A 27,843-nucleotide genomic window follows, 5' to 3' on the forward strand; every position below is an offset into this window, starting at 1 on the left:
GAAGAGTTACCAAGACGGTGAGCGGTCTGCAAATCATGTCCTATGAGGAACGGTTAAAGGATCTGGGAATGTTTAGCTTGCAGAAGAGAAGGCTGAGAGGAGACTTAATAGCGGTCTACAAATATCTGAAGGGCTGTCACAGTGCAGAGGGATCAGCCCTATTCTCATCTGCACAAGGAAAGACTAGAAGCAATGGGAGGAAACTGAAAGGGAGGAGACACAGATTAGATATTAGACAGTGAGGATGATCAAGGAGTGGAACAGGTTACCACGGTAGGTGGGGAGTTCTCCTTCAATGGAAGTGTTCAAACAAAGGCTGGACAGACATTGGATGATTTAGTGATCCTGCACTGAGCAGGGGGTTGGACCCGATGACCCTGGAGTTCCCTTCCAACTCTACCATTCTATGATTCTATTACAATTCACTCATTGGTTATTAAACTCAGCAAGAGCAACACCATCAATCTTTAGGAATTCTTCCTAGGTCACACCCTGTCTGCATCTGTTAGCTAGTGTAAGTATACGTATTTTCTGATTATTTGCAATTTATACATAGTTATTAGAGCGCCCCCTTGTTACAGTCCAGGGTATAAACAGATAATGGGAGAGATCTCTGTACTGACCTCTGATATATTTATACAAAGTTATTAGAGCGCCCCCCTGTTACAGTCCGGGGTATAATAGATGATGGGAGAGATCTCTGTACTGACCTATGATATATTTATACATAGTTATTAGAGCGCCCCCTTGTTGCAGTCCTGGGTATAATAGATGATGGGAGATCTCTGTACTGACCCCTGATATATCTATACATAGTTATTAGAGCGCCCCCTTGTTACAGTCCTGGGTATAATAGATGATGGGAGATCTCTGTACTGACCCCTGATATATCTATACATAGTTATTAGAGCGCCCCCTTGTTACAGTCCTGGGTATAAATAGATGATGGGAGATCTCTGTATTGTCCCCTGATATATTATACATAGTTATTAGGTCGCCCCTCAGCCCTCTTTTTTCTAAACTAAATAATCCCAATTTTGATGAGCTCTCTGGTTATTGTAGTCCGCCCATTCCATATATTACTTTAGTTGCCCATCTTTGTACGCCCTCAAGCTCTGATATGTCCTTCTTGGTACCCCACTAGTAACGGTGATCCAACCGTGGTATTAATAACCCCCTCTGCTTTCTATACCGGATGACCCGCTCCGCTTTGGCTACACCATCCAGGACTGCCATCATCCAGGAGGATAAGGACAAGACGCTGGTTCTTTTCAATGACATAGCCCTTAGCCTGCTCCCTGTTCTATTGAACTGCTCTCTGACCAGCCGCTCCGGTCGCTAGGATCAGACAGCAGATGGAACAGGCGGAGAGACATCCATCTTGTCTATGTGGCTCCATGGGAGACTCAGAGATACATGGCGTCTGAGCAGAGGATACTACGGGCTGCGTCTGTGGACCCCAAACCCTATAATACCCAATGACAAAATCACCTCTGCTACATCTTCATCTGGAATCATCTCTGTGTTCTTTCCTTCTTACCTTTGCAGGGGCATCAGGTTCATTTGTGGCCGTGGTGGGGTGATAGCGCCTCCCTCTGGTCGATGTGCTCACTGTCTGTCTAGGGTGCTTCTGGGGAGGAGGCGGAACGGGCATTACGAAATTGTTAATGATAGGAAGCCGATAAGGTGATATCCCGGCGGAGTGGTGCGCGGTGTGCATGATCCTCAGGATCTCCTTGTCTGTCTGCAAAAATGATGGAAGAAAACAGTCATTTGTGTATTTAGCCAACATATAATGTACGCGGCGGGACAGACCCTCTGAGACCACCAGCAAGCTGCTCTTCTACAATGAGTGCATCTGAAGCATTGCATAGATAAGGTATATCTGCTGCAAGTTGTGTAACAGTCCTCGGTGGTGGACCTGACCAGAGGCGTAGCTACAGGCCCGGATGCAAAACTTCAGTATGGGGGCCTTCCACAACGTTCCTCTGCATTGTTGGGCCTCCTAAGAAGACCATCGATGCAACATTAGCAGACTGGGCATTGCTAGAATGTAGGGGGCCCCAATGCAAAATCTGGGCCCCCAATCATCTATGTGCCATTTATAATACTGTTTTCCTATATGATAGAGGCGTTTTGGGCCCCCTAAGTCTCTAGAGCCCGTTAGCGACTGCTACGGCTGCAGAACGCCCCTAAAGAACGCCCCTGGTTCTGACACTATGGAGACATTGGTCCTTGTTCTCTCCGCTACTTGGCTTGAGCAAGGGCAACCCCAGTCTGAAATGTTACCATGTTCTTGTCAGAACCACCATTGAAGACTATTGCATGATTTGCAGTAAATATACCTTGTGTGTGCGGTCCTCTGGCAACCATATGCAGATCACACGGCCATACACACGCAATAAAATCGGTTCATTTTTCAGCTGTTTTGGGGTTCTCGCCCCTCATCAGTGCACAGTAGGGTTCTGCTTGGCTGGATGAGAAGCCATCAGCGTACGTCTAGGGGAGATACTGTTTCTCCTTGTGGAGAACACCAGAAAGGTATTAGGAGTCTGATAGGCCATGCAATGCTTCCTGGGAAAAAAATATGCAAATCAATGATGGAATAATCCTTTACAGCGCCACCTATTAGAAGGTAGCCCCAAACACTGATATTGAGAGCTTCACACCTACTCAACCAGAACCCTACTGTGCACTAATGAGGGGCAAGAACCCCAAAGACGCTGCCTGTACATGGGTACTCTGGTTTGGCTTGTATCCAGTCATGGTCTGTTAAAGGGAATCTGTCAGCAGCTTTGAGCCCCATAGGCTATGCTATGGGGCTCAAAGGAGAGGGGAGTCCGGAGAGCTGTGTTTGATAATCACTGGGTGTCCCGTTCCTGAACCGTGTCCTTGTGAGGTTGGCGTGCTCCAAATAGCGGGACTCTTTTCAGACGGCTCTGTGTGCAAGCCTGCCCATAGAAATGAATGTCTGAAAAGAGACGCGCTGTTTGCGTTCACCAACCTCACAAGGACACGGTTCAGGAACTGGGCACCCCGTGACTATGAAGCACCGTTCCCGGATTCCCCATTCTCTCACCTTTGAGCCCCATAACATAGTTTAGGTTCCTTTCAAAAGCTTGGATATTTTCTCATAGGGAAGCTACTTTCCTATAGGTGGCGCTGTGGAGAATTATTCCATCCCTCATTTGCATAGCTTTTCCCAGGGAGCATTGCATGACTCATAAGACTCCCTACACACTTGTGGTGCTCTCCATAAGGAGGAACATTCCCCCTGGACTCCAGTAGAAAGCAGGTTAGAGTTACGCCCCCCTACTTTCCAGCGGATGTGTATTTGCATGTACCTGCAATTTGCGCTATGAATATGTCTTTTTTGCACGCGCATCAGTGTATTGCACTATACATTTTGCACCTGTAAGGCATGTTAATTTGCGCACGGCAAACAAAGATGCACCAGTTGAAATGGCTAATTAGTCTAATGAGTTCCAGGTGTTTTCTTCTTCCAGTGCAACTACACGGTGTTTCACGCATCTCCTCGCATTTGCGCCATTGGCTTCTATGGGGACTCTGAGTGCGCAAATGCGCAGGAAAATACAGCACGCTCCTTTTTTTGTACACAACCGAAATGTACAGGCAAAACGCATGCATGTGAACGAAGCCATTGTGATAAATGGGCTCTATTCTCTGCGTACTGGATGCGCAAATTTTGGAAGATCTCTTATTTTGGGACTCCATGATGTCCCATTATGAGCCACTATGCAAATGTTCTCTTCCTCATTACGTCCGTACCGCGGCTTACATGGACGGCTCATTGATTCAGCGGACATACAGCAATAACTAGTCCAATATAATAAAATCCATCGGAAAACTACTGCTTATATCATGTCTGCGCCAAATGACAAACTCAGATCTGCTACATCAATGTTTGTATTTTTTACATTGTGATTTAGTCTACATTCACACAGGAGAGCGCGATATCAGGCCGAGAAGCTCGGGGCAATATATGATTTTTACGGTGATGCGATGCGTTTTTGATTAAAAATCGCATCGCTTCTGTGAAATTGCAGTTTTCACGTGTGACAGGATTGCAAGGTCCCATAGGAAACAATGGGCGGCTCCTCCTGCGGGAACGCCCAAAAATAGAGCATGCTGCGATTTTTCTCCTTGCAGCATCACAGCGATGAAAAGTCGCTCCTGTGAATAATTCAAGGCATCGCGCAAAACTCGTGCGAGTTTCGCATTCGCATGAATAAGCCCTTCCACAGACGCTACAGACCAACCACAGATCTGTCGCACTACACCGCCCAGCAATTCCTGCAGCCTCGCTGGCCGTTACGCCGCATACATCGTATTCCTCTTACCATGCTGGTGAACCGCGGCTCTTCCTCTTCAGCTGACGGTTTCGGTGGGGAAACTGTAGGTATTTTTGGTACATTACCAGATGAGGAAAATACCGGCAGCGGCTGTAGACGGACCGGGCGCTGCATGTTACCGGGGGCCGTGTTGGGGCGAAGCGATGAAGCCTGCTAAATAAACAGAAATACCAATTATATCATTTATTTCCTGCATTAAGTGTAGATACATAAAATAAGATTGTTTTCACATGCACTGTAAGTGCTAAATCTTTTCCATCCAATGTATTTTCCATTATGACCACTAGGGGGCACAAGAGAAAACTGCTTTTTTTTGTAACTTTTTATTCTATAGAAATATGCTCTTTGACTAAATAAAACCATTCGGCCCCAAAGAAGTTGACATTTTGATGTAAACTCATCCTGCAGTTCCATCCCAGGCAGATCTGTAAATGATGAGAGGGCACACAAGGTGACCGGGCTCAGGACGCCCCCTTCAGACCACCAGTAGAGAGGAGCATCTGACCAGACTGTTAGGAGGTGTTGGGACCAGTGGATGTGTGAGGGCACACAAGGTGACCGGGCTCAGGACGCCCCCTACAGACCACCAGTAGAGAGGAGCGTCTGACCAGACTGTTAGGAGGTGTTGGGACCAGTGGATGTGTGAGGGCACACAAGGTGACCGGGCTCAGGACGCCCCCTACAGACCACCAGTAGAGAGGAGCATCTGACCAGACTGTTAGGAGGTGTTGGGACCAGTGGATGTGTGAGGGCACACAAGGTGACCGGGCTCAGGACGCCCCCTACAGACCACCAGTAGAGAGGAGCGTCTGACCAGACTGTTAGGAGGTGTTGGGACCAGTGGATGTGTGAGGGCACACAAGGTGACCAGGCTCAGGATGCCCCCTACAGACCACCAGTATAGAGGAGCGTCTGACTAGACACTAAGGCCTCCCTCACACAGGGCGTTTGCAGAAACACAGCGTTTTTCAACACTACGTTACTGCAGATTCCGCCCCGTTTCAGCATCGCTGGCATACTTTATGCCAGCGTTTTGGCTGCGTTTTCAGCTCGGCTGAAAACGCAGCCAAGAATGCTGAAAAGAAAAAAAAAAAGCAATGCTCACCTAGCCGCTGCAGTCCGGGTCGCGGCCGCTGGTCTCTGCTGCTGATCCGGGCTTCCCCTGCATTCACAAGTCTATTGCCGTAGGCGTTTGAGAACCCCGGCTCCGGCAATACAGTGCTGTGATTGGTTGTCGGTGCTTGCTCGATGCCCAATCACAGCCCTTCATTGACTGTCTCAGCCAATCAGAGCTTGCCGGCGCTGATTGGCTTAGACAGTCAATGAAGGGCTGTGATTGGGCATCGAGCGTGCCGACAACCAATCACAGCACTCTATTGCCGCAGGCGGGGTTCTCAAACCTGGCCTCCGGCAATAGACTTGGGAGCGCAGGGGAAGCCTGGATCAGCGGCAGAGAGCAGCGGCCGCGACCCGGACTGCAGCGGCTAGGTGAGTATTTACTTTCTTTATTTCTACCTAGCCTAGCTGAGACTGTTTTTTGGGGTAGGGCTTCTATTTACAAGCCCTCACCCCGAAAATCGGCGAGCAGTTAACGCTGCCAAAAAAGCGGCACCAAGTGTTGCCGCATTTTCAGCAGTGCTGAGATTGCTGCCCATTAATTTCAATGGGCGACGCAGGGCTGAAAACGCCCCAGAATAGAACATGCATCGCTGTCAAAGTGCAGCGTTGGGAGGCGCTACGTTTTCAGCCCTGTGTGAGCAGCCCCATTGAAATGAATGGCAGTGTTGTACAGCGTTTAGCGCTGGGCTGAAAAGGCAGCGCTAAACGCTGTATAAAACGCCGTGTGTGAGGGAGGCCTAAGGAGGTGTTGGGACCAGTGGATGTGTAAGGACACACAAGCTGACAGGGCTCTGGACGCCCCCGACAGACCACCATCGTCTGATCATCCGACAAGCAACTCCAACTATTTCATTGTCCGCCATCCAGAGAGAGGCAGCGCCATTGTTACATCATTGTGTCTGTCGGACATTTGGTCTCATGGCTCCCATGACATGTTCTGCCTTGGACACCCTCCGACCATCAACTCTTTTTGCAATGAAACTGGGCGCCATGAAGTGGAATCGGGTTGTCTTCAGTGATGGTACTAGAGCCTCCATGCCCACCTGTATCACATCTTGTATCCAAGCTAGAGGCGGTACAACAGGGTACTAGAGCCTCCATGCCTCCCGTATCACATCTTGTATCCAAGCTAGAGGTGGTACAACAGAGTACTAGAGCCTCCATGCCCGCCCATATCACATCTTGTATCCAAGCTAGAGGCGGTACAACAGGGTACTAGAGCCTCCATGCCCGCCCATATCACATCTTGTATCCAAGCTAGAGGCGGTACAACAGGGTACTAGAGCCTCCATGCCTGCCTGTATCACATCTTGTGTCCAAGCTAGAGGCAGTACAACAGGGTACTAGAGCCTCCATGCCCACCTGTATCACATCTTGTATCCAAGCTAGAGGCGGTACAACAGGGTACTAGAGCCTCCATGCCTCCCGTATCACATCTTGTATCCAAGCTAGAGGTGGTACAACAGAGTACTAGAGCCTCCATGCCCGCCCATATCACATCTTGTATCCAAGCTAGAGGCGGTACAACAGGGTACTAGAGCCTCCATGCCCGCCCATATCACATCTTGTATCCAAGCTAGAGGCGGTACAACAGGGTACTAGAGCCTCCATGCCTGCCTGTATCACATCTTGTGTCCAAGCTAGAGGCGGTACAACAGGGTACTAGAGCCTCCATGCCCGCCCATATCACATCTTGTATCCAAGCTAGAGGCGGTACAACAGGGTACTAGAGCCTCCATGCCTGCCTGTATCACATCTTGTGTCCAAGCTAGAGGCGGTACAACAGGGTACTAGAGCCTCCATGCCTGCCTGTATCACATCTTGTATCAAAGCTAGAGGCGGTACAACAGGGTACTAGAGCCTCCATGCCTGCCTGTATCACATCTTGTATCAAAGCTAGAGGCGGTACAACAGGGTACTAGAGCCTCCATGCTCACCTGTATCACATCTTGTGTCCAAGCTAGAGGCGGTACAACAGGGTACTAGAGCCTCCATGCCTGCCTGTATCACATCTTGTATCAAAGCTAGATGCGGTACAACAGGGTACTAGAGCCTCCATGCCTCCCGTATCACATCTTGTATCAAAGCTAGAGGCGGTACAACAGGGTACTAGAGCTTCCCTACAAGGGGTCAGTTCTGCACAATGAATGGTCCTTTTGCTCTGATATTGTAATCACTTATAACAACATTACAATCGCACAGAGAAAGTTTCAATGAATTCTGACAACTTCTAGGGGAGGGATGTTACTGACAGTGAGTGTAATATATATATATATATATATATATATATATACTCCTTCTAGGGGAGGGGTGTTACTGACAATGAGTGTAATATATATATACTCCTTCTAGGGGAGGGGTGTTACTGACAGTGAGTGTAATATATATATATACTCCTTCTAGGGGAGGGGTGTTACTGACAGTGAGTGTAATATATATATATACTCCTTCTAGGGGAGGGATGTTACTGACAATGAGTGTAATATATATATACTCCTTCTAGGGGAGGGGTGTTACTGACAATGAGTGTAATATATATATATACTCCTTCTAGGGGAGGGATGTTACTGACAATGAGTGTAATATATATATACTCCTTCTAGGGGAGGGGTGTTACTGACAATGAGTGTAATATACATATATACTCCTTCTAGGGGAGGGGTGTTACTGACAATGTGTGGAATATATATATATATATATATATATATATATATATATACTCCTTCTAGGGGAGGGGTGTTACTGACAGTGAGTGTAATATATATATATACTCCTTCTAGGGGAGGGGTGTTACTGACAATGAGTGTAATATATATACTCCTTCTAGGGGAGGGGTGTTACTGACAATGAGTGTAATATATATATACTCCTTCTAGGGGAGGGGTGTTACTGACAGTGAGTGTAATATATATATATACTCCTTCTAGGGGAGGGGTGTTACTGACAATGAGTGTAATATATATACTCCTTCTAGGGGAGGGATGTTACTGACAATGAGTGTAATATATATATACTCCTTCTAGGGGTGGGGTGTTACTGACAGTGAGTGTAATATATATATACTCCTTCTAGGGGTGGGGTGTTACTGACAGTGAGTGTAATATATATATATACTCCTTCTAGAGGAGGGGTGTTACTGACAGTGAGTGTAATATATATATATACTCCTTCTAGGGGAGGGGTGTTACTGACAATGAGTGTAATATATATACTCCTTCTAGGGGAGGGATGTTACTGACAATGAGTGTAATATATATATACTCCTTCTAGGGGTGGGGTGTTACTGACAGTGAGTGTAATATATATATACTCCTTCTAGGGGTGGGGTGTTACTGACAGTGAGTGTAATATATATATATACTCCTTCTAGAGGAGGGGTGTTACTGACAGTGAGTGTAATATATATATACTCCTTCTAGGGGAGGGGTGTTACTGACAATGAGTGTAATATATATATACTCCTTCTAGGGGAGGGGTGTTACTGACAGTGAGAGCACACAACATGCCAAGTGTTATCCACCATATCAGTACACGGTGTGCGGGTGGGGATGACCTCTGTAATACCGGATTATGTATCCAACAACACAGTTATCTCATTAGCTCATTATGGCGGTTGGGCAGGGAAGTGAGTATCTGTCATTCTGCAGTATAATGGTGTTTGTATCATTCGGTGGATTTGCAATATCTGTGCTGTTGACATTTTGCAATTATTACTATTATATTGCGGAGACGTCACGGTACGTTCCATTCATAGAGCGGCACAAATATTTGTGTGGTTATTGTTATCAGTGTGGGCAGAGCAAAGCCAGGGGAATTAGAGCAAGGAAGAGGCCACGACACGGGGATTAGCCTGTTTGTAAAGTATTTTAGCACTGAGTAATAAACTGGCGCAGCCTGACTCCATCACCAATGGTGCAAAATTAGTGCAAAGGACATTAAAGGGGTTTTCCAGCACAATATTTCTGATGACCTATTCTTAGGATAGGTCATCAATAGTTGATCAGTGGGGGTTCGCCGCTCGGGATCCCCGACTATCAGCTGATTGAAGTGACGGCGATGCTTGGGTAAGCGCCGCAGCAGCTTCAGACACAGCGCTGTACATTGTATAGTGGCTGTGCCTGGTATGACACTCAAACCCAAGGTGAAGATGTGCTATGTACACACATTGGATCGGCATAACATCTGCATCCATACTAATGTCTGCACTTACAGATTCAGAGGAGTCGGAGCGATCCTGATTCCCAGGACGCCTGTTGCTGCCACTTTTAGGTCCTGTAGGAGGGTGCGGGGACAAGGCTGGAAGGGTTTCATCTTCAGCCCTCTTGGAGGGATCCCCCTGTAACAGAAACCCAGTATTGACTAAAGTATTTGTCAGTAAAACTAAATTCTGTAAAAAAAAATTTTATTTTTTTTGGTTTCCACGTGACAAGAGTGCCCCCTGGTGGTTGTATGTAGTATTACATACCTGTAACGCAATCGCATTTCACAGACACACAATTGAATTTATTAGTGATGAGCAAACTTTGGAAAACTCCGGTTCAACCAGTTTACCAAACTTTTCAAAAAGTTCAGTTTGGTCCGAATTAGTTTGAACGGAAGCAGAAGTTCACTACAACTCCTAAAACTGGTGTATAACGCTGTCTAGGAGATATAAAGGCCCTATATAATACTCTGTTATACAGGGCTTTTATGGCTATTACAGTGTTATGTTTGCTAAATGCTTGGCTTGGGTTCGTGCCTAATTACACTTTTAGTAAAGTTCGACCCAAAACGGGGTTCTACCGCTTTGGTTCACTCAACACTAGTATTTCTTCTCATTCCTATGAAGCCATGTTGACTAATTCTGCCTCATATAAGACTTTTTAAATTAAATTAGTTTATGAAGTTTTGCTAATTTGAGAAAAATAAGAGATTTTGATCATTTGGCCATCAGGTGTCTATATATATGGCCAGGATGTACATTTCCTATTGTCATATGGACTAAATGAGATGACTGTTTTCATATTTGGACTCCCTTATTACTAATAGTTCCAAAATCCCATAAGGTCCTAATAATAAGCGTTTCCTTGTGTGAGTCTGGGAGGATAATGGTTCTCCTTGTGGAAAGCATCGCAAGGTGTAGGGAGTCTTATGCAAAGGTTCTCTGGGAAAAAGCTAAGCAAATGGGTGATGGACTAATTCCTGCACAGCGCCACCTTTTGGAAGGTAGCTACAGTATGAGTCATTATTCACCTTTTTAACAAGTCTTGTCACATGACTTGGGATGTAAGCCAAACCAGAATATTCATGTTCATGCAGCACTTTCATGGTGCTCTTTCCTCATACGGCTCGTCATGGTACCCCAACACCCCATCCTCGGTACCCCCACACCCCATTGATGGCCTCTGCCCACTCCCCCCACCCCCCTGAACCCCTACCATGCATTGATGAAGGGAAGAACCCTGAACCAGCTGTCTATACGCAGTACAGACTCACATCCCCAGTCATCATACAACGCCTGTTAATAGGTTGGGTACTCATGTGCATCCGAGGTTCAATAGGAGACTGTGTGTGCAAAACCACACAGGTAACTGCGCAGTGTTAATTACTAGCACCGGAGATTAATTAGGCTGCTTAGCTGGTTCAAAGCCAACATGGGTGTCTCCCACACCGATCACATTCTTTCTGTATGTATATACTCTCTCCTACCGAAAGTAATTGGACCCCTGAGCGAGAATCACTAGTAGTCATTATTCCCATATATTAATACTTCCTGGGGCCCCTTTGGCCCTAATGACATCGGATGCTCTCCATGGTATACCTTGTACAGGGTGGAGCGCGGTAATTTGCTAATTTGGGAGTGAAATAAAAAAATAATGAACTTGTAAAAACTTTATTTTATATTTTATTTACATTGAACAGCAGTGGAATTTACAAATTATTTGGTTTTAAATATTGTATCTGGCAAATGTTGCCCTTCGCTATCCACACACTGCTGCATACGTTTTCTGAAGTTCTCATGCACTCTTTCAAGCATGTCGACTGGTATTCTGGCAATCTCAGCGTCAATATTGTTCCTTAGGTCTTCCAGGGTGTTGGGACGGTTGCAATACACCTTAGACTTCAGGTAACCCCAAAGGAAAAAATCGCATGGGGCTAAGTCTGGTGAGCGTGCCGGCCAGTTAAGATCACCCCTCAGAGAGATAAGCCGTTCAGGAAACGTTTGCCTCAAAAAATTCCTGGTAATTCTCGCTGTGTGTGCAGTGGCACCATCTTGTTGAAACCATGTATCCTCTAATTGCATTGCCTCATGTGCTGGCTGGAAAAAATCCTGCAGCATAGTTAAGTAACGTTCGGAATTCACAGTTGCCGGAAAAAAGTAAGGCCAATGATGCCTACTGGTGATAAGGCGCAGCACACAGGGACGCGGTCCGAATGCAGAGGTCTCTGGTGAACTTCTCTGGGGTTTGTATCGCTCCAGTACCGCATGTTTTGTTGTTTACACACCCACTGAGGTGAAAATGTGCCTCATCAGAAAAGAACACAATTGCGTCACGAGGTATGGATGCAAGCATGTCTTCACAAGATGTTCGTCGTGTAACATAATCCCGTGCTGACAATTGTTGGACCACGCACATTTTATACGGGTGAAAATTCAGTTCACTATGAAGAATCCGGTGGAGACAACGTCTTGAAATTCCACTACTGTTCAATGTAAATAAAATATAAAATAACGTTTTTACAAGTTCATTATTTTTTTATTTCACTCCCAAATTAGCAAATTACCGCGCTCCACCCTGTACTAACATCTGACACACTTCAGCTGGTATTTCCCTCCATTCATCCTGCAAACATAAGGCAAGTTCTCTCAAAGAATACGGACGCTGTTCATAATTTCTGACCCGATGTTCCAGATATGTTCAGTAGGTTCAGGTCGGGACTCTGTGCAGCCGGTCCAATCATGGAACATCCGTATCTTCAAACGAATGTAAATCAGTGTTGGATTTGTATCAAGGTGCGTCGTCTTGTTGGAAGTATGGCCGACCATTCCCAGAGTATTGCCACATTGTCGGCAGCACATTATTGTCTAGAATTTCAGGGTTCACCTGCATGTTGACGGTTCTTCCACTACAACCAACGGGCCGAGACCATGCCACGTACAAAAACCCCAGACCTTACCTGTTTTACCTGTTGGCACAACACACTCAGGCAAGAGTCGTTTCCCATGATCCTCCCCACCCAGGTACTGCCATCTGATGTGAAGATGGAGTAGCATGATTCTTCACTCTATAGAACGTTCTTCCATTGCTCAACTGTCCAATGACGACGCTCCTTGTAGCATTGTAGACGGGTTGATACATTTGATGCCCTTTGTAAAGGACGGCTCATGTGCAGCGGCATAACCCGTATATCCAAAAGCATGAAGTTCCCGTCACAAACTAAGGTGACACCTCCGAGGGTCTGCAGCTTATGTAGCATGGCTTAGGACACGTGACATGCTAATAAGACACAATCCATACTATTGATGGGTGCCCTAATGCGTTTGGCAGGATGGTGTATACATAGTGTAGGGTACAACGCAGAATATTACCTTAAGTCTCTGCACTCGGGTTTTCCTGGTGAACGTTTCCAGTTCTCTCTTAATGTCAATTTGGTGACGTCGCTGGGAGGAAAAAGAGACATCGATAATGTCAGTATGAGGAGTGTAACTACCGGGCAGGAGGGGTAGTGTCAACCATGGGGGCAGCTGGTGCTCATGTTCACCCACAGTGATAACTAACTACGGATGATGGAAGGCGAGAGTCAGAAGATGAATGCCTATTAGAGATGAGCGAGTAGTGCCTTATCCGAGTATCTCCCCTCTCGTCTCTAAAGATTCGGGGAGCAGCGGGGGGGCGGGGGAGAGCAGGGAGGAACAGAGGGGAGATCTCTCTCTCCCTCGCTCCCCCCCTCGCTCCCCCCTGCACCCCGCCACAACTCACCTGTCACCCACGCCGGCCCCCGAATCTTTAGAGACGAGCGGGGAGATACTCGGCTAAGGCACTACTCGCTCATCTCTAATGTCCATCACCAGGAGGACCAAACGTTGGGAGATTTATTAAGAATGTCTTACATTTAGACAGTGTAAGACTAGATGAATCAGGTAGAAGCTGCGCAGAATTATAGCGGCTCACGCTGTGTGATAGATTTGGCGCATCCTGATAGGCATGTCAGACACTTCTCTCTGCCCAATACCAACTCTCGGTTGTTGTACTTTACACTGCAATAATGGTGCATGCCGCTAATATATTTGGTGCATCTAAGGGCGGTCCAGATAGGGGCGATTTGCCGCAGAATTTCTGTGCGGACCCTCTGCACGGAAATTCCGCTGCATTTACAGTAGCAGCAAAGTGGATAGGACTTTGAAAATATTGTCTGCAGGCTGCAGGAATGATCTGCTTCACTGGCGTAACTATAGAGGGTGCAGGGGATGCGGTTGCACCCGGGCCCGGGAGCCTTGGGGGGGCCATAAGGCCTAACTTCTCCATATAGGGAGCCCAGTACTATGAATAAAGCATTATAGTTGGGGGCTCTGTTACAGGTTTTGCATTTGGGCCCAGGAGCTTTAAGTTACGCCTCTGATCCGCACAAAACCCGCTTAGAAATGGACATGTGGCGCAGAACTTCATTTCGCACCATGTCAATTTTTCATCACCATTTCCGCTGTGTAATTCACCTCTTCTCAGCGAGGGGGTAAATTCTGCACAGAAATACATGAGAAATTCCGCTTTAAATTTTGCACCAAATGGTGCGGGCTTTGAGGTCGGTTTTCCATTGCTGATCTGCAGCAGACCGCCCATTGTTAAAATTCTGCCGCAAATCAGCCCCCCGTGTATACCGCATAGTTCCATTTAGCCACGTCTCCTATTTCTAGCTAGTTTTTCAATCCCCTAATACTACATTTTCCCTGTTATGAGAGCTAGAGAGGAAATTTAAGGCTGATCGTGGCTTACATTACCAGCCTTAGGTCAGACGGCACCCTGTGTGACAATTTTCCTGACTTGTGGAGAAAGTCTGTAGATATAAGCATACTCCCAACATACCAGCTCAGTGAATAAATACTGTCCCAGAACTAAATTCACAACATAAATACAGTACCAGAACCAGTATATAGATACAGCGGCAGAAGCAAGCTCATAGCATAAATACAACAGAAGAACCAAATTCATAAGATAAATACAGCCCCAGAACCAAGCTTGGTACATACATACAGCCCCAGAACCAAGCTTGGTACATAAATGCAGCACTAGAACCAAACTCATTATGTAAATACAACACCAGATCTAAGCTCGCAACATAAATACAGCTACAGAACTGAGTTCATAACATAAATACAACACCAGAATTAAGATCATAACATTGATACAGCACCAGAAACGAGCTCATATCATAAAGACAATGACAGAACTAAGCTCAATGTATAAATACAAAACCATAAATACAATACTAAAACAGACCTTAGTAGGTAAATACAACACCAGAACCCAGTTTATAACATAAATACAGCATTAGAACCAAGCTCAGTATATAAATTCAACACCAGTACTACGTACAGTACATAAATACAGCTCAAACCAAACTTGGTTCATAGATACAATACCAGAACCAAGTTCAAAACATAAATACAGCTACAGAACCAAGCTCATAACAAATACAGAACAAAATAACCTTAGTACATAGATACAATACCAGAACCAAACTCATTACATAAATACAGTAACATAACTAAGCAGTTGTGTTGTGGGGTTGCTGATGGTCTGACAGCTTGGAACATCAGATGGGAGAAGACCTAACCAAGAGGAAAATCATTCATGTAGCTCCACAAGATGCTGCCGCACGTGGGAAGATCATCTGACCAGGCAGACCTAAGGAGGTACAAGGCGCATTTAGCTACAGTCCACCATGACAACTTCTCCTGGCAGAATCAGCTATTTGCCAGGGGTATTCATAGTAGAACTTGGGGCGATCAACTGATTTTGGCAGGACCCCTTTAGGTAAATTATAGATATAGAATTATTTTGAGATGTAAATCAGATATGGCGAGATCATATAGAAGAAGCGGAGTGATGGTTTACACCAATGTATTATTCACTAGAGTCCAATAATAGGCGTCTGTGAGGAAACCGAGATCCCATTCAAGGGAAGAACAAACAGGTGGTGACAGGCCGTGTCAGTGATGCTTCTCTCTGAGCGTTCCATGACAGCGGAGTAAAGTTACGCTTCATTCCTGTCTCACATCACAAGCTGCTATTTCTCCGGCCTGGGGGAGTGAAGCGCGACAAATATACCATGTGGATGAGCGCCCATGTCTATATCTACAGCGTTGTTGTATTTGCATCATTTGTCCCACTCTGGTTTTTACTTGGGCTAGTGTAGAAGTGGCCCATGCGGAGGCACAGGAGAATATTCCCTCATTCATGCAAACACATCCCTGCCCTCTCCCTACCGCTAAGCACGGGAATTTCTGGTACCCTACAAGGGGCATACAGAAGGGCTGGAGCAGCAGTGCGTGTGGGTGGTTCAGCAGAACATGTCTTGTGTGGCAGATGCAACAGTAAAGTAGGGCCGTGGGGTTTGTGGCAGCAGCCAGTGAGTGTGGGGACTCTAGTGCTGCCCCCATGCTAAAGGAAGACAGCGCTCAAGAGATGACCGGAATCACCCTGATGACCTGGGGGCCAAGACAGACCTCATGGAAAGAAAGGGAGTCTCCTGTCCCCCAGGGGACTCGGTCCCTGAAAGCTGCTAACAGCACCGTAGTCCTGAGAAAAGTAGGGCAGTAGAGTGTGTGGCAGTGGCAAGTGAGTGTGAGGCCCCTAGTGCTACCTCCATTTTTGGGGAAGCCAACGCTCAAGAGATGACAGAAATCCCCCTGATGACCCAGGGGCCAAGACAGACCACACGGATGGAGGAGTCTCCTTTCCCGCAGGGAACTCGGTCTCTGCTGACAGCACCGTGGACCTGAGAATAGCGAGAGCTGCAAGAATGACCGGTCCAACGTGACAGTCAGTGGACGCACAGTAAATAGTAGGCAGTACGATGTTGCCGTATTACTACTACGATGTGAGTCACTGAATAGTACAACGTGCCTTGTCCTGCAGAAGAGATCCCTATACATATACTGTGCATGGTGGTGAGAGACACTTATGGAAATGAGAGAGTTGCCTGCCACGGAGCTCTGCGAACGTGGGACGGAGATAACTGTTATTGGTGTGTGACTTCTGGATGCGGTTGGACCCCGGGCCCAGGAGCCTTAGGGGGCCCATAAGGCCTCTCTTCTCCATATAGGGAACCCAGTACTACGAATAAACCATTATAGTTGGTGGCCCCGTTCCAGGTTTTGCATTTGGGCCCAGGAGCTTCAAGTTACGCCTCTGACTGGGGTCCCAGTAGAGTAGGCACCCACTAAAAATAGGTCACCATGAAGTGGCTAGCAATTTGATCAAAATGCAACAAAGAACACGAAATGTTGCAATTTGATCAAAATGTAACAATGTTTATAAACATTGGTGAGATCACTCCTCCGGTGTATAATATGTGAATGTGCGTCCATGTCTGCTTTCTACAACATACTTGACAGTGAAGTAAAGTGAGGCTGCTTTCACATCTGCTTTGGGGGTTCCGTTTTGCAGCTCCGTTCGGGGTGCAGGAAAGGGGAATCCCCTAGCAATGTGGATCCCTCTTATGACAGAACCGAGCAGTTCCGGACGGACCCCATTGACTATAATGAGGTCAGTTTGGTTTTTCCATCAGCTGTCTGGATCCAGCGCAGATGTGAAGGTAGCTTAACGCTTCATTCGTGTCTCACATTACAAGCTGCCGGGGGAGTGAAGTGCAACCAAAAGCACAATGTGGGGCGGCACTCAGAATCCAATAGCAGATCCTTATTTATTATAAATGGATAAAAACACATAAAACAGCAATAACAACAAGAATGCTTCACCGCGAAAATGGAAGAGCCGGCACACAATGAGATCCAGGCTTCAGCGGGAAACTCTGTGCAGCTGATTGCACGGCTCCTACTGGGAATTCACTTCCTAAAATAGAGCGTCCCTCGAAGACTAATAGCAGATACGAGTCAGATGGCTGATAACTCAGAGGCAAATACGAGCAGCATGCTACCATATATATTTTATATTCCACAGAATGCAGATAGTGCAAGAGAATCAGCAGGCCTGGTGTTACTGGAGCATAGGGGGCAGCCGCTTGACCAATCAGATCAGTACGTAGGATCTTAGACTACCGATCCATGCTATACACAGTGTGCATCAGGCAGTCGGAGAAGCAGGGTGGCGATCTCTATTTGTACAGCCCAGAGGGTCACTTTAAATTAGGGATGCACAGCAATTAAGGATGAACGGACAAGTAATGTGTAGCCATGTCCGGGTCCTCTATATATGAGGAGAATAAAGTCTCTTCACCCGTTTGGCCCTCCAGAAATATATATAGTATATATATACTCAGAGTATATGAGTTAGAGGCATCGTATGTGCATGCAGCATTCTCCGATGTAGGTTATAGGACGTATGAAAGGCTATGGCATTACCTCGACATCCATCATCTACAATGGAGGAAGCCACATACATTGTCTCCTGATGTCTGGAGTGCTGATTGGCTGGGAGAAGGTGGCCCCCATTCTCCCAATAGGTAGGAATCCTGGAAGTGGAACTTACTACGATTTATTATGGCATATACTTAGGATCCAACATAAATGTCTCAGATGGGAACACCAATGCGGCCTTTGGAAGTCTTCAGTATGGCAATATGGCCCTCAGACAAGAGAAAGTTGTGCACCTTAAGACACATAAGACACATGAGGCATAAATAGGGTGTCTTATGTGGCTGAAGAGCCTTCCCATCCACCAAGACCGGGGGTGCAACTGCTACCTCTACACCCCCCCATTGCCCCGTCTTTGTGTATAGACAAGTAGGCCCAGCATCATCATAAAGTCAAAGGCAGAACAACCTACTGGCTAATAGACTGTGTAAAGCTGGCCATAAACAAGATGATACAACATTACTGGCTGAGGATACATAATGTACATGGTGAGTCTACTATAAGGTCAGACCCCAAGGCTGCTATGGGACTCATAAGGTGAAGTACTTACCTCCATATCTATGACCTTTTGAAATATTGCCTGGGCCAGACATTCTCTGATGTATTTCTGGTGGTCTCTTCTCATGGCATTGATTCTGTACTCCTTTTCAGTCAGTATTCTCCCACTTCTTGTGATCTGGAATAGAAGTTCAGACTCAAACAACACTAAAGTTATATAGTTTATAGGAAGCGTGTGACTGACATTAGGTGACCCCGCCAAAACAGAAAAGAGCTCCTAAATTCATCTGCAGGCTCATGGAGCGACAGTCCGGCCACCGATCTCTCTTGTGCCCTACATCATTATACTCCCTGGTTCTTCTCCCTTTCCCCCTCTTGTCCAGTGTCAATACCCTGCTGTTGTGGACCACTTCCTGGTTCCTATTGGAGGTGCTATGGTACATTAAGGTCGTATTCACACGCCTGATATTCTCGCACAAGTTCTGTCCGTGTCTTACATAGAGAGCTCGCTGTAACATCATGTATCTTTGTTAGCCATCAAAAGGTCTCATATCTGCAGGATTACTTGGTGTGAGAACAATCACACCCCAAACCAAGGAATACAGGAGATAGCACAGCAGCACATATACATATGGGGATGTATTCCCCTACCACATGCCTTGGACAGGAGATATGAAGAGTTCATTCAAATTTTTAACAAACACTATAAGAAGAGCCTTACAGTAACTCCTCCCCCTTGTCTATTTTTATTGAGCTACTTATTGTAGATGGACCGGTGGCTCTTCTCTGCCGGCGTTATTTTATTCCCTTCTAGTTTGGATGAGATTTTTTCTTGCGCAGGTATTTATGAAGGTGATTTTCTCTCAAGACCTCATTCAGATGAGCATTATTGTGACGCTCAGGCCGGTTTCACACGGCGAGAAAATCAAGCGATTTCCGCACAATGTGAGACTGAGTGAAAACGCAGAATTATGAAAGCAATGATTTTCAATGTTTTCCTTTACATTTGCAATGTTGTTACTCGTGCAATGTTGCGAGAAAAAAAAATTGCGGCATGTTCTATCTTTTTGCGATATTGCCCATTGTTCTCAATGGGGCCAGCGTCAGCAATGGGAGAACTTTACGATCCTCTGCCATGGCTGTGACAGCTGCGGTGGGGAAATCCCTTCAGCAGCAGCTAGGTAAATCCCTTGAGCCATGGCTTGGGGAATCCTTTGAGCCATGGCTGAGGAAATCCCTTGAGCCACAGCCGGGGGAATCCCTTGAGCCACGGCTGGGGGAATCCCTTGAGCCACGGCTGGGGGAATCCTTCGAGCTATGGCTAGGGGAATCCTTTGAGCCGCGGCTGGGGAAATCCTTTGAGCCGCGGCTGGGGAAATCCTTTGAGCCGCGGCTGGGAAAAACTTTGAGCTGCGGCTGGGGAAATCCCTTGAGCCGCGGCTGGGGAAATACCTTCAGCAGCAGCTGGGGTAATTCCTTGCGCTGTGGTTAGGGAAATCTCCACAGTAATGTGAGGCTATTTTCACATGAAAACTCACATCTACAGGGCTTTCACATGAGTAAAGTGCGATATCGAGCCGTGAATCACAGCCTGATATCGCCCTCGCTAGTGTGAAACAAGCCTATGTATTCGCAAAAAAAAAATCACGTCCATTAGAACCAATGGTCTCCTATGGATTACTGCAGACGAATGATTTTTTTGATGCGCCAAAAACAATTGCACCACAATATATAGGACAAAAGTGTGTTATCTCCTTGTGCACTAAAAGATGGTCTTGTCCTATCTTTGGACTGCACAACACAGGAGGCTCCATAGACTCCTATGGAAGTCTATGGAAGTCATCCAAAAACGGGAGGGAGAGGAAGTTCAGCAGCGGCAAGCGTTGCTAAAGACTGACTGGTGCCTCTAGTTGAGGCATTTAAAAGTCATTAAAGGGGTTGTCCCGCGCCGAAACGGTTTTTTTTTTTTTCAATAGCCCCCCCGTTCGGCGCGAGACAAACCCGATGCAGGGGTTTAAAATAAAAACCGGATAGTACTTACCCGAATCCCCGCGCTCCGGTGACTTCTTACTTACCTTGCGAAGATGGCCGCCGGGATCTTCACCCACGGTGGACCGCAGGTCTTCTGTGCGGTCCATTGCCGATTCCAGCCTCCTGATTGGCTGGAATCGGCACACGTGACGGGGCGGAGCTACGAGGAGCCGCTCTCCAGCACGAGCGGCCCCATTCAGAAGGAAGAAGACCGAACTGCGCAAGCGCGTCTAATCGGGCGATTAGACGCTGAAAATTAGACGGCACCATGGAGACGAGGACGCTAGCAACGGAACAGGTAAGTGAATAACTTCTGTATGGCTCATAATTAATGCACAATGTACATTACAAAGTGCATTAATATGGCCATACAGAAGTGTATACCCCCACTTGCTGCCGCGGGACAACCCCTTCCTGTCATCCAGTTTTTACTATCCGATCCATGATAAACCTTCCTGATCACTAATTACTTCTGCACTCCGTTACAATCTGCCTTTGAAGTTTTCCTGCGCCGTATTCTAATGAAGAGAAGTCAGATTATGCAGAAAATAATAAAAAGCTAAGGTAAGTTTCAGGCTAAACAGCCTGTGATGAAGGGGTTCATAATGGCCAATCAGAGACTGCAGACACCTAAAGTCAGCCTTTTCCCAAAATTGGATTTCCCTTTGGTCTTGGTGAAGCTGTGTGAGTACTGCGGCGAACCTTTACAGGAAGCAGACTTGCTATGTACGTCATGGAGGTTCGGGGTTTGCATGGAAAGTGATCGTGCACTGATCCCGCTCCAGACAATGCAGGTGCCGGCGGTCTTGGACAGCTAACACCCGCCTACAACAGCCGTGATCAGAGCTCATGCTGAGCGCAGCTGTTAACCCTTTAAATGCAGTTGTCAATACTGCTGTGTTTAAATCGAACATTGCAGATCGGAGCAATCCATACCTGTGATGGGGCTTAATAAACTGCCTGTCAGATCGTAGTATAATGTACTGCTACATCCCCATGTGTATATGTGCTGCTGTCTAGGACGTAGGGATAATGCTACATCCCCATGTGTATATGTTCTACTATGTAGGGAGTAGGGATAGTACTACACCCCCATGTGTATATGTGCTGCTTGTTTGGGACATAGGGATAGTGCTACATCCCCATGTATATATGAGCTGCTGTCTGGTACATAGGGATAGTGCTACATCCCCATGTGTATATGTGCTGCTTGTCTGGGACATAGGGATAGTGCTACATCCCCATGTGTATATGTTCTACTATGTAGGGAGTAGGGATAGTGCTACACCCCCATGTGTATATGTGCTGCTGTCTGGTACATAGGGATAGTGCGACATCCTCATGTGTATATGTGCCGAAGTGTAGGATGTAGGGATAGTGCTACATCCCCATGTGTATATGTGCTGCTGTGTAGAACATAGGGATAGTGCTACATCCCCATGTGTATATGTTCTACTATGTAGGGAGTAGGGATAGTGCTACATCCCCATGTATATATGTGCTGCTGTCTAGGACCTAGGAATAGTGCTACACCCCCATGTGTATATGTGCTGCTTGTCTGGGACATAGGGATAGTGCGACATCCTCATGTGTATATGTGCCGAAGTGTAGGATGTAGGAATAGTGGGTATTAGTGTATCTTGACGCCACCTGAAGTGTGGGTGGTGTCAAGATACTTGCTGCTTGACAGGGGGTTGACGCCCCCTGTTCCTGATGGGCTGTTATTAGTCACCCTCACAGCAGGTCCTGGAAGTCAGCAATGCACAGTGGTCTCCTCAAGTGGGTATACCGCGTGTGCTGCTGGCCCCGCTGTGACTGTAGGCGGCGGCCGCCTCCAGCCAGCAGAGCTGCATCGGCGGTGTCGGTGGCTTACCCCAGGCGGCGGCTTCTTCCTCTGACTCTTCCTGCCAGCACAGTACCTGGCGTCGCTTGCGGCCTCCCCGGCAGCAGCGGTAAAGTGATAGTGGAATGCGCTGCATCGGGGGTGGCTTCTTCTTAATGTGAGTGTTCCCAGCGGTGTCTGCGGCAGCGGGCTACCGGTTGCAGTGCTACAGTGGCTGTGGCCAGTGCTGCACTGGCGGCACTGTGCCCCCGGTGGCTTCCCTCTGTTACTCTTCCCGCTGTGACTGTCCCCTGCGTCGGCACCATGGCTCTCTACAGCACGGCTGCACTGACCTCTGCCCTCCCCTTACCGGGGCCCGTGGGAGTGTCCCCGTCGGCTCCAGTTTTAACATAATGGGTGAACAGCGGCGGTGGATGCAGGTATTACTGTATCTTGTACGCCTAGCATGGACTAAACATTGTGCTGCTAGGACCTTTGACAACTAGCCAATCGGGAAGTTGGGGTGTGACAGGGGCTTGCCTGCATCCAAGTCCTCTCAAACCCCTAACTTCCTGGTGGCGTCAAGATACTCTAATACCGGGATAGTGCTACATCCCCATGTGTATATGTGCCACTATGTAGGATGTAGGGATGTGCCACTATGTAGGATGTAGGCATGTGCCACTATGTAGGATGCAGTAAGAACTGCACATCCCAAATGTCCCATGTGACAGTGGTCAGACATTTATCCTCTATTCTGTTAATATAGAATAATATCATTAGAGGGAAAACTGTGTTAACTATATTGGAACAATTTCTTAGGATAACATGCTAATAACTTCTATAAGCCTCAAAAGCCTCTTGGAACAGAGATCCCTGCAGGCTATCAGCAATACATCTGCTTCTACTTGCTCTGTCAGAATGCTTTTAGAAGTAGCGTTTCTCCAGGTCTCTTACCAGTCCTGCTCTCTGCAGATGTTTCCTTATCCTCGTGTTGTTGAAATATCCTGTTAGGTGTTTATCTGTGAGGCTGTTATAAGCCGACAGCGGTCTGTAATACAAAAACAGAGAAAACCTATATACACAACACAAAACATCAAGAACATCACAAATCCCTAGATCGTGTACATAGGGGGCAGTATTATAGTAGTTATATTCTTGTACATAGGAGGCAGTATTATAGTAGTTATATTCTTGTACATAGGGGGCAGTATTATAGTAGTTATATGCTTGTACATAGGGGGCAGTATTATAGTAGTTATATTCTTGTACATAGGAGGCAGTATTCTAGTAGTTATATTCTTGTACATAGGAGGCAGTATTCTAGTAGTTATATTCTTGTATATAGGGGACAGTATTATAGTAGTTATATTCTTGTACATAGGGGGCAGTATTATAGTAGTTATATTCTTGTACATAGGAGGCAGTATTATAGTAGTTATATTGTGTTAAATATGTGGTAGTATTATAGTAGCTGCTTTCTCTTACATATCAAAATACGGATGCAGATATATTGTATCTCACATTTCCAACAAATATACTCTTTTCCTCTGTCAAAGAAGCAACATAGAGGCTTCACCTTTCTGTAAGGATTTCATCCCCATGGGTATCCCTCCTGTGTTTTGCACTTATGCACGCCGCCTCCTTATTAAATTGTTCTGTACACAGGCATTCTTCCTCGTTAGTATTCTTAGAATATTATTTTTTTTCATGATAAAAGTCATCATCTCCATCAGAGAATCGTGAGTGAGGAGTGTGGAGGTGGGATATTATCTGCCTTGTTATCATCTCTACCACTTACTGACGTAATAAAGTTATTTTAGGAAGTCACGATTTCTGGAAAGGTAGAGGACTTGAGATTTGCTGATAATGAATGAGATGAATATTAAAAATTCAAGCTACAGCATGACGGATAACAATATGTCTCAGATACATGCGCCCTCTGTGCACTCGGATCGCTCCGCTCTGTATACTGGTGTCAGTACAACATGACATTTCCACAGAGACTCAATTATTTTCTTCTCTTGCTGTGACAGTGACCTCCTAGGATGGATCCTGGCTGGGGTTGGCACCCCGAGTGCCGGTGACCTTACACTGCCCTATAATAATGCGCAGTGTTTGCTCTGCATTGTTTGCACATTGCTCAGACACTATAGCAACAGCATGGAGTCTCCTTGGTGCCTGCTTGCAGGTTGCCAGGAATTGTCCGCTGTTTATAATGTATCTGATTGAGCAGGACACAATTCTAGGAATGTATGGCTTTAAACCTCTATATGGAGATTTAGGGATAAGAGTGCATAGATAATCCCGTCATTGATGGCACATCATCGCCCTTTGTGCTAAGAGTGGTTAGGACTTAGAAATCGCCAAGTGCTTGACCTTTACAACTTATGAGTAAATGTACTGTGGAAGTAGAAACTAAAACACTGTATTATGTACTAGGCTAAAAATATTTTGTATCATGCGGTAGTAGTCATATTGTTTTACTTAGGGGTCAGTATTATAGTAGTTATATTCTTGTACACAGGGGGCAGTATTATAGTAGTTATATTCTTGTACATAGGGGCAGTATTACAGAAGTTATATTCTTGTACATAGGGATAGTATTATAGTAGTTATATTCTTGTACATAGGGATAGTATTATAGTAGTTATATTCTTGAACATAGGGGGCAGTATTATAGTAGTTATATTCTTGTACATAGGGGGCAGTATTATAGTAGATATATTCTTGTACATAGGGAGCAGTATTATAGTAGTTATATTCTTGTACATAGGGAGCAGTATTATAGTAGTTATATTCTTGTACATAGGGATAGTATTATAGTAGTTATATTCTTGAACATAGGGGGCAGTATTATAGTAGTTATATTCTTGTACATAGGGGGCAGTATTATAGTAGTTATATTCTTGTACATAGGGGGAGTATTATAGTAGTTATATTCTTGTACATAGGAGCAGTATTATAGTAGATATATTCTTGTACATAGGGGACAGTATTATAGTAGTTATATTCCTGTACATAGGGGGGCAGTATTATAGTAGTTATATGCTTGTACATAGGGGGCAGTAATATAGTATTTATATTCTTGTACAGAGGGACAGTATTATAGTAGTTATATTCTTGTACATAGGGGGCAGTATTATAGTATTTATATTCTTGTACAGAGGGACAGTATTATAGTAGTTATATTCTTGTACATAGGGGGCAGTATTATAGTAGTTATATTCTTGTACATAGGGGGCAGTATTATAGTAGTTATATTCTTGTACATAGGGGGCAGTATTATAGTAGTTATATTCTTGTACATAGGGGGCAGTATTATAGTAATTATATTCTTGTACATAGGGTGCAGTATTATAGTAGTTATATTCTTGTACATAGGAGCAGTATTATAGTAGTTATATTCTTGTACATAGGGGGCAGTATTATAGTAGTTATATTCTTGTACATAGGAGCAGTATTATAGTAGTTATATTCTTGTACATAGGAGCAGTATTATAGTAGTTATATTTTTGTACGTAGGGAAAAGTATTATAGTAGTTATATTCTTGTACATAGGAGCAGTATTATAGTAGTTATATTTTTGTACGTAGGGAAAAGTATTATAGTAGTTATATTCTTGTACATAGGGGGCAGTATTATAGTAGTTATATTCTTGTACATAGGGGGCAGTATTATAGTAGTTATATTCTTGTACATAGGAGGCAGTAATATAGTAGTTATATTCTTGTACATAGGAGCAGTATTATAGTAGTTATATTCTTGTACATAGGGGGCAGTATTATAGTAGTTATATTCTTGTACATAGGGGCAGTATTATAGTAGTTATATTCTTGTACATAGAGGCAGTATTTTAGTAGTTATATTCTTGTACATAGGAGCAGTTTTATAGTAGATATATTCTTGTACATAGGGAGCAGTATTATAGTAGTTATATTCTTGTACATAGGAGCAGTTTTATAGTAGATATATTCTTGTACATAGGGAGCAGTATTATAGTAGTTATATTCTTGTACATAGGAGGCAGTATTATAGTAGTTATATTCTTGTACACAGGGGTCAGTATTATAGTAGTTATATTCTTGTACATAAGGGGCAGTATTATAGTAGTTATATTCTTGTACAGAGGGGGCAGTATTATAGTAGTTATAGTCTGGTACATAGGGGGCAGTATTATAGTAGTTATATTCTTGTACATAGGAGCAGTTTTATAGTAGATATATTCTTGTACATAGGAGGAGTATTATAGTAGTTATATACTTGTACAGAGGGGGCAGTATTATAGTAGTTATAGTCTAGTACATAGGGGCAGTATTATAGTAGTTATATTCTTGTACATAGGAGCAGTATTATAGTAGTTATATTCTTGTACAGAGGGGGCAGTATTATAGTAGTTATATTCTTGTACATAGGGGGCAGTATTATAGCAGTTATATTCTTGTACATAGGGGGCAGTATTACAGTAGTTATATTCTTGTACGAAGGGGCAGTATTATAGTAGTTATATTCTTGTACATAGGGGGCAGTATTATAGTAGTTATATTTTTGTACATAGGGAAAAGTATTATAGTAGTCATATTGTTTTACTTAGGGGTCAGTATTATAGTAGTTATATTCTTGTACATAGGGGCAGTATTATAGTAGTTATATTCTTATACATAGGGGGCAGTATTATAGTAGTTATATTCTTATACATAGGGGGCAGTATTATAGTAGTTATATTCTTGTACATAGGGGCAGTATTATAGTAGTTATATTCTTGTACATAGGGAGCAGTATTATAGTAGTTATATTCTTGTACATAAAAGAAAGTATTATAGTAGTTATATTCGTGTACATAGGGAACAGTATTATAATAGTTATATTCTTGTACATAGGAGCAGTATTATAGTAGTTATATTATTGTACACAGGGGGCAGTATTATAGTAGTTATATTTTTGTATATAGGGAACAGTATTTTAGTAGTTATATTCTTGTACATAGGAGGCAGTATTATAGTAGTTATATTCTTGTACATAGGGGGCAGTATTATAGTAGTTATATTTTTGTACATAGGGAACAGTATTATAGTAGTTATATTCTTGTACATAGGAGCAGTATTATAGGAGTTATATTCTTGTACATAGGGGGTAGTATTATAGTAGTTATATTCTTGTACAGAGGAGCCAGTATTATAGTAGTTATATTCTTGTACATAGGGGGCAGTATTACAGTAGTTATATTCTTGTACATAGGGGGCAGTATTATAATAGTTATATTCTTGTACATAGGGGGCAGTATTATAGTAGTTATATTCTTGTACATAGGGGCAGTATTATAGTAGTTATATTCTTGTACATAGGAGACAGTATTATAGTAGTTATATTCTTGTACATAGGAGGCAGTATTATAGTAGTTATATTCTTGTACATAGGAGGCAGTA

General features: G+C 44.8%; 1 protein-coding gene across 2 annotated transcripts in view; it reads right to left on the minus strand.

The window, feature by feature from the left end:
- Positions 1-27,843, minus strand: part of ERICH3 (glutamate rich 3) — a 66,013-nt gene that overhangs the window by 15,384 nt on the left and 22,786 nt on the right. The window contains exons 2-7 of one of the 2 annotated variants that reach the window (XM_066597794.1): positions 23,375-23,468; positions 18,617-18,742; positions 13,063-13,134; positions 9,703-9,828; positions 4,362-4,523; positions 1,541-1,744 (exon numbers count right to left, since the gene is read on the minus strand). In XM_066597794.1, the coding sequence (XP_066453891.1) occupies positions 1,541-1,744; positions 4,362-4,523; positions 9,703-9,828; positions 13,063-13,134; positions 18,617-18,742; positions 23,375-23,468 (784 nt within the window). Of the gene's footprint in view, positions 1-1,540; positions 1,745-4,361; positions 4,527-9,702; positions 9,829-13,062; positions 13,135-18,616; positions 18,743-23,374; positions 23,469-27,843 lie in introns of both variants that reach the window. The other variant, XM_066597793.1, reaches the window with a different exon arrangement.

Source organism: Eleutherodactylus coqui, chromosome 3, assembly GCF_035609145.1.
Source record: "Eleutherodactylus coqui strain aEleCoq1 chromosome 3, aEleCoq1.hap1, whole genome shotgun sequence".
Lineage (NCBI taxonomy): Eukaryota > Metazoa > Chordata > Amphibia > Anura > Eleutherodactylidae > Eleutherodactylus > Eleutherodactylus coqui.